Source organism: Saccostrea cucullata, unplaced genomic scaffold (genome assembly GCF_032062105.1).
Source record: "Saccostrea cucullata isolate Sc308-1 unplaced genomic scaffold, CSIRO_AGI_Scuc_v1 ctg16623, whole genome shotgun sequence".
Lineage (NCBI taxonomy): Eukaryota > Metazoa > Mollusca > Bivalvia > Ostreida > Ostreidae > Saccostrea > Saccostrea cuccullata.
The window spans coordinates 1-8,335 of record NW_026923433.1 but is presented as its reverse complement, the minus strand read 5'-3'; the positions used below and the strand labels follow the sequence as shown (position 1 = coordinate 8,335).

Below are 8,335 nucleotides of genomic sequence, written 5' to 3'. Positions count from 1 at the left end.
ATCTAAATAAGATTTTTCATGTTTATATAGGTTATATACTAGTATAAGTCAAATCTTATTTTCTCACACCCATGCAATGCGTTTATAAGTAACATGCTAAGAAAGTGTTTAATTAATTTATTTTGATTGACTAAAATCCTTTGATGAATAACAAATAACTAGCATGAAAGAATGTATATGTTGCTTTAATTCACATGTACCCTCGATCGCATTTAAGATCTATGGGCATATTACTCAAACTTTCATCAAAAATACAATAAAATCAAAACATAGCAGTGTGCAATGCATGATAGAGGGCCGACTTGAAAAAAGTGCACAATCAAAATCTTTGTCTTCTTATCTACTCACAATTATACACAGCATTCCTCATGAGATATTGCAGGTTTCTTCCAATATTACAAGTCATAATAGAGTAGTCATTCCATCTTTGGGTAGAATAATGAAACAGTTGTTGATAATCTTTTATTCAAATTTTCCTGAATTACACTGTTATGTTATGTATTTTATTCTAATTTTCACACATCTTCGCACACACTTAAGTACTAGAACCTGAATGAAACAATAAATTATTGTGATTTTGACATTGGAAAAAGTGTTTATCAAAACATATCATTATTCATAACACAATTGTTTTTACATATATTTGATTTTCTTTACATTACCACTTAACTCGGCTACAAAGAAGTTGTCTCTGGTGTTGACACATATACCAGATGGACTGTTCAGATCACAGTTTTCAATATAACGGATGTAACGGAGGAACTGTCCGTCCTGATCTAGGATGTGGATACAGTTTCTGTATTGGTCTGCTGTCAGGATTTGACTCTGACTGTCTGTTGTGATTCCATACGGATAAAATGATCGCATGATAGGAGAAGGATGGCCAGTGTATCTAAATCGGAGTTTTCCAGCCTGATTAACAACCACTACTGCATGGGCTTCACAGTCAGCCACACAGATATCCAGGTTCCTGTTCTCACTGATGTATTTAATGGAATTAGTTGAATACAGAGGTTTATCTTCACTATCAAACTGAATGGTTTGCATCTCTGTGGAGTCAAAGTAACGAACAACTTTTGATTGTTCTTTATCATCACTGACCATGGTAACTAGGAGGTCACCATATGAGGTACTACAGACATAGTTAGGTATCCACCCCTGTAGTCTGATCACTTCCTGTATCTGGTAATTTTTCACTATATTTACAGTTCTTTTATCAGGATCAGTATAAACTAGATCTCCACTCCTTGTCACTGCTATGTCACGTGGACTGTTCCCAGACTTGGTTTGCATTGATTTCAGTAGTTTACCTTGGAGGTTGTAGAGTTTCACGATGTTGTCATCTCCAGTTGTCCAGATTTCTTCATCACTGAGACAGGTAACACTGTATAGTCTGTCATACCCAGTGTCTATTGAGGTGATAAGCTCTGGTTCATCTAGCAGTGGTTTGAATGGAGGACAGGATACAGCTTCTGGTGTCTTCATTGTGTAACCATGTTCATCGGTTGTAATCGATAATGCTGACAGAGAACCAAACATTTGATAAAGCTGTTCTGTGTTGATCTGATGAGGAGAGAAACTTGGTAATGAAACACTGACTTTAGGAGGTAAACTTCTGAATTCAGCATTCCTGCGTTTGTAAGCAGTGGATAGTGAGACATCATTGGTGTCCAATATTTTCCTCAGATCAATTATGCTCTGTTTTATATCGAAAGTAATCTGTTTTATATCTTTTTCCTGTTTACTTAGAGCAGCTAGGTGTTTAGATTTCATCTCATCAATTTCAGATTTCTGTTTGTTGACAATAATGTTAATTTCTCTGTGCCAATCTTCTTCTTGTTTGGTGACAGCTGTTGTCAGTTTTGCATAATGTTTTTCCAAGTTAATTTTTTCAGAGTTTAAATCTGATGCAATTTCTTCATAGGTAGGATATATTTTTTTTCTAGTTCTTTTAAATCATTATTTAAAATTTCTTGAAGGAAGCTTGGTTTTTGTAAGATATCTGTTAATTTTATGCCCATGATGTTTATCAGAGGAAATGCAGGTAGAACAGACAGGCATGTCACATTTCTCACAGTAAAGTTCACAATGTTTCTGGCCGTGGTTTGGACATTTTGGGTAGTTAACGTTAGGAGTAGATGTTCTTTGTTTGTATGGTACAACTTTATGTCTTTTAGATGAATCAGACAGATGCTCCCCTACACAGGCCTTACACAGGTTAATTTGACAAAGTTCACAGTGACTCTGTAATGCTGCTCTTTGACACAGGTCACAGAGGAGGAGTACTTGAGCTCTGTCCAGGGGGTCCATCACTGGGGGCTTTTGGTAAAAGAAATTAGAGGAGCCTGTATAAAGTAAATAGAGGCATGGTTCACTGACATGAAATATTACGCAATTCTAAACAAATACAATGTAATGGCTTTGATTTCTTTGTGAAATCAAAAGACAAAATCAATAAAGATATGACAGAAGAATGTTTTTGTACAATGTCGTTTACAAACAGTAACTGTTCCTATCTTTAAAAAAAATATATAATCAAATTTTAAATACAAAACAATATGAAAGTCAATAGTTTTGCTTGCGTTGCGTTTGGATACCGTTCGTTATCTCCATATCCTTCTTGTGAAATTACAAGAAAATCCTTGGTGAACTGTCGTTTTCTTCGTTTTAAATTTTTCATCACAGAAAAAAATGACTTTGCACCTCCTTGCTATTACTATTATATAATCATTATGGTCTAGAGCGACTCTTTGATGCATCAATAAATGTATTCTTCTACATTTAAATCAACTACATCTTGGTAACGTTTCGGTAACATGTTCTTAAATGTGATACCGTTTTACCTACCGACCCAACATTGCCTTCCTCATAATCCTGTACATCACAATTTACTTCCTTGTCTTCATTCTAAATGTTTATCTGTTACCAAGTCACGTGATTTAAATACCTGAGATATCTATCTTCGTCTATGAAGTTCTAATTATAGTATGAAAAAATTAAAATTACTGACTAGTTTAATGTAATATATGGTTAACCATAAAATATGTCATGAGTCACTTTTAAAACATTACGGATTAGTCTATAACACCTATAAAATAAACATAAATTATCTTAGCACTATGTTACTAAAGATGAAGATCTATTTGTCTAGTTGAGCATATACTTGAAATTATTCTATAAGTTACATGACACATAGATGATAGGTATTACTTAAGGATAACCCATTACAGCTTTAAAAAAGTACCCCGGAATTTCCGGGTCTTCAAATAGCAAATATGTTTGTACCAAAAAATTACATTAATGAATTTGCGCAGCGTACGTTAATGAATATTGCATACTGCTTTGAAAATTGAATGTTTCCCATGCATTTCCCATTTTACCTTTAAATTATAACATTAATGCTTATAAAACTAATAGACATTAAAATTAGACAAGCCTTCAAATTGTATAATTACTAGCGTTTGAAGATAAAGAATTTTTTTAAGTTTTCTTAATGAATAGACATTGAATAGACATTAAAATTAGACAAGCCTTCAAATTGTATAATTACTAGCGTTTGAAGATAAAGAATTTTTTAAAGTTTTCTTAATGGTGCATATAGATTAGACAGATTAGAAGTCTACATTTTCTCAACTTTTCTGTATAATATTACGACTTCAAGTGTATATATTCCAATAGAATTTCACACGAAAATATAATAAAAACATTATTTAATTTTGAAGTGATTGGAACTATGTATTTCTGGTCGGATTTGATTGATACGACCTTGCATATGCATTTTCACAAATTGAACTTGTACAATAATCAAGATGACTTTTGACACACTCTTTCCAATGGCCTCACTTATACCCGTCGTGACTAAAATACTGAATTACACAACAGACTGTTAATTTTTCCTGCCTTTGATTAGATATTAATTTTGTTCCACCTTTTGATAACTCTCCTTAAAAAAAGGTTTTCAAACCCGTCCAGAAATTTGAAGTTTCAATAACTTTTTAGATAAAATAAGATCTTTAATATGTTTTGAGAAAATATGTATACTAGTATGCGCGTTTAAGAACATCGATGTCTATCATTCATTGTTCACATGCATATAGTTGTCAGGGTAGGGGATCTATTCACTTCATTCTCATCCCTCATCCAGTCATGTGGCTATTGCTAAATATTCAGGGAAAGCTACAGGACTGAGACTCGCAGTATCTCTTTTCCGCGATTCAAAACAGTTACCGCGAGAAAATCGTGCTTTCCGATGACAAATTACATGAATTATACAGCTTCTTTCCGCTATTGTACTCTTTGCTTTCTCGTGACATATTTTAGCCTTTACCTCTTTCGATCCGTTAGCAATGTAAAACCTGTCTTTTCTTTGCTTATCATCTTGTTCTGTCAACTATATATTCACATTATACGGAGATAGTCCAAATTACTGAAATTTATCGCCGATTATAATTGCACAGGTAACTGAATATTATAACGCGTTCACTCGATTATCAATTTTGAATGAAAAAAATTATCTTGGATATGATTTCTTTTGACATTACACCTTTGGAATAATTGTATCAGTTTTAAATTTCATAAAATATTTCTTATATGTCTCTGTTAGGAGTAAATTAATTATTTCATAATTGGTTAGACAAGAAACCATTCCGCAATCCTAGCGTAACTTTCTATTTCCACTACGGAAGAGTTATGGTTCTTAGTACGCTCTTTCGTAAAAGAGTAGGAAAAGTTAGAAATCTCGCGAGATTACCGGGACAAACATAACAACGGTAAACTAAGAAATGTTTACGATGTGAAGTCTTATTAAAACTCAAAAAGGATGCCAGTGAGGCACTGCATTGCAGTAGAGTGTACATCAGACAGTAGAAAAGATAAAGATGTTATTTTTTACAATCTACCAAAAGTAGAATCTTCTCTAAAAAACTGGTTAAAGTTAGTCAGACGAGAGGGGCTGAGTGTTGATCCCACGCTTGACAATCGACACAACGTCGTTTGTTCGAAACATTTTGTGGATGGCCGCCCACATTTGAGAACCCCCTGCCAACTCTCTTTGCCTACAATAATTATAAACAAAAGACACCTAGAAAAACCAAGAACTCTCATCAGGGCAGAACAACTGAAGAAAAATGCACTGCAAACGATCAACCAATTCGTAAAAAAGTGAAACTTGTTAAATGTTTCTCTGAAAAATGTTATCCCTATGTTGCTGGCGAGATTGACGTTTCAGACAACGTAACAGATGAGAATAATAATGAAAAAGGTATGATTAAATTATGATATTTAAAAAATACTTATTAAAACATTTACATATTTATATAAACTGTAATATACATAATATTGTAATTTTGAACAGTCTCATCTGGAAATATATACTAGTATATTGCTTGTTAGATATGAATGTGTGACAATTACATGCACATGTAAATATTTCAGAAACTGGTGAAGTTTGTTCAGTGTTTGAAATGGTACAAGATCATAACTACACTTGTCACAATCCAGATCTGAAGTATTGTAGAGAAGAAGAACTGATACAGAGAGTTAGTGTTTTAGAAGTGAGTTAATTATGCATATGTACAAGAAAATTTCAAATTCAACACATGACATAATATTACTATTGATGGCACTTTTTTGTTATCATCTTATTCAATATTGAACATTAGAACACCTTAATACTGCACATGTAAGTGCTGCAAAGATGTAAATATTGATAAAAGAGATATCAGATTGAACAGCTAATGATTTAATGGCCATGCTATTTAATATACCTTGATGTCTCATTTCTAAATTCATTTTTTTAAATATGAACATGTATTCATAAGTAAGTAAAGTACTGAATATGCACTAAAATATAAATGCATGTACTGCTGATGATTTGGTGGTTTGTAGGTAATAACTGATAAATCATAATTGCAATAAATTTTCAGACTGAATGTGAAGAACTCCAAAAGGAAAATAAAAGGCTATGGGAAGAAAATGAAAGACTAAAGGCAAGGAAAGTTATCCTCAGAGAAGAATTGCTGAAAAAAGTATTGCAAGGAGATGAAAGCATTAAACATTTCCTGGGATTACCATCCCTTTGCTTTTTTGCAACATTTTTACAATTTCTTACACCATTCTATGGGAAAATCTCGTTCTGGAAGGGGCAGGACGGTCCGGATCAAAGAACTGGCAGGAAAAAAAACAAGTAAAACCTGGTAAAAAAATAAAATTTACAATATTGGAAGAGTTTGTTCTAGTTATGATGAAATTAAGACTTGGTTTAGACAATTTCACTCTGTCTGTGCTATTTGGTACATCTACTGGACATATTTCAGGCTTATTTAATACGTGGATTAATTTCCTTGCACAAATTCTTCAGTCGGTGATCAAATGGCCATCTAGTGCTACAGTCAAGAAGCATATGCCCTTGTCATTTAAACTCAAATATCCCAACACTACCTCAATTATTGATTGTACGGAGATATTTATTCAGAAGCCAAAGAACTGTTCAGCTCAGGCAAGTACATGGAGCAACTATATATCACACAATACTCTTAAAGCTCTAGTTGCTATCCAGCCAAATGGTGCCTTTACATTTGTTTCAAAGCTGTGGAGTATGCCCCGGTGACGAAGTAATGGCTGACAGAGGATTTCAAATACGAGACCTTTTAACTTTGAAAGGAGCATACTTAAACATGCCTCCTTTTACACGGGAGAGGAGAAATGGAGTAGGAAGGGTGCTTACTTCCAAACAAATAATAGAGACCCGAAAGATTGCTTCCCTCCGAATTCATGTGGAAAGAGCAATTCGAAGGCTAAAATCTTTTCGATTGCTAGGAGGAATTCTCCCTTTGAAAATGAAGAATCTTTCTTCTGCCATGTGGCGTGTTGCTGCCGCCTTCTGTAATTTCATGCCGCCACTTGTACAAAAATTTAAGTAATTTTTACAAAATCTGGAAAGGCTCAGATTGACTTTGAATTCTAGTCATAAATTATAACTAATGAATATTTTATCACATCTGTTGTCTCATTAAGCTTTGTGAAAACAATATACCTTTATCAACTTCAATGAATCTGAATCACGCCAATTTTGTACTTATATTGTCATTGAATACAAAAATGAAGTCAGTCAAAGTATCTAGAGTTGTTTTAATATCATTAAAATATTGTTTGGAACATGTTAATATATAAATAATGAAGTAAATTGGAGTGAATAAATAAATTCTAACAACTTTAACAATGAAGTAAAATGGAGTGAATAAATAAATTCTAACAACTTTAATAATGAAGTAAAATGGAGTGAATAAATAAATTCTAACAACTTTAAAAATTCAACTTTAAAAATTTCTTATGACAGAACAAAAAATATTCAAAATGAGTTGATCTGACATACATCACCTTCAATTCTGAAAAGTATTACAACTACAATAGTCAAGGTACCTGACTAAGGCCAAATATTAAAATTGTGTTTGTTTGTCCTTAACCTATCGACTTATGAAAAGTAGCCCGACACAAAATATTTTACTTCACTTTTCAATTACAAATTTTTTTATTGTCAATAAAAATTTCCAAATGTATTAGTTCATTTTGTTTCATGAAGCATGAGTTCCAATAACAAAGAATATGTACATAAATATATTGATTTTTTTTAATAGTACATGTAATTTAATTTGAAGTCAAGAAGAAAAAAAAATAGGAATATTTTTCTCTGATTACTAACCGATTCCTTAAAATCTTGGTCGGTAAATGGCAACAACAAACATATTTTTAATTTTAGCCTAATTCATGGTATATTCATGTGATGTAGATACATTCATGTACATGATATACTCAAACTAAGTTTGGCAAAACGTACTGCACATAAAATCTTTTAAGCTTAGCAAATAACAATTTCCAATTTGCTTTTGAGAAATGAATTCTCTCTACATAGATATCTTTTTGAGTATACAAAACAAAATCACAATGCGAAAACCTGCATACTGCCATTTGACCAAGCATTTGGACATAAAATGGGGAAGACAGATTCTTTTTCAATTCATAATTTCCATTGACAATTGCACATGATGAATTTTTTGACATAGCAACCTGAGATGTTTCATTTCTAGAACTGTAAGGGCATTTAATTTCAACAAGTCCTTTTCTACAACACTTGCATTCAGAAATGCCATCAGGGGATGCAGCGAAGAAAGGGAAATCTTTGTAAACATAGATTCCTGTCTCTGAACACTTAAATGAAGGATGACAACTTGTCATGTGATCAGCATATTTCTCTCGAGCAACAGATTCATTTCGTTTTCCATATTCGACTGATTTTGAGGTGAAATGATACTGACCCATAATACTTCTTACAATGTAG

At 32.8% G+C, this 8,335-nt stretch overlaps 2 protein-coding genes across 2 annotated transcripts; one reads left to right on the top strand and one right to left on the bottom strand.

Annotated features, from left to right (window-relative positions):
• Positions 1-633: 633 nt before the first annotated feature.
• Positions 634-1,911, bottom strand: LOC134264013 (uncharacterized). Its single transcript, XM_062746312.1, has one exon. It carries the CDS (start codon positions 1,771-1,773, stop codon positions 634-636), a length of 1,140 nt encoding a protein of 379 aa, XP_062602296.1. The 5' UTR covers positions 1,774-1,911.
• A 3,114-nt stretch (positions 1,912-5,025) lies between these two features.
• LOC134264012 (uncharacterized) lies at positions 5,026-6,184 on the top strand (the record flags this gene model as incomplete). The annotated part of the gene is made up of 3 exons (XM_062746311.1): positions 5,026-5,260; positions 5,434-5,552; positions 5,925-6,184. Coding segments are annotated over exons 2-3 (350 nt in total), but the record flags the coding sequence as incomplete, so codon positions are not given.
• Positions 6,185-8,335: the final 2,151 nt, after the last annotated feature.

What these genes read in the sequence shown, in the direction of transcription:
- LOC134264013 (XM_062746312.1), bottom strand. Translation starts at nt 1,773, where the DNA reads ATGAAATCTAAACACCTAGCTGCTCTAAGTAAACAGGAAAAAGATATA.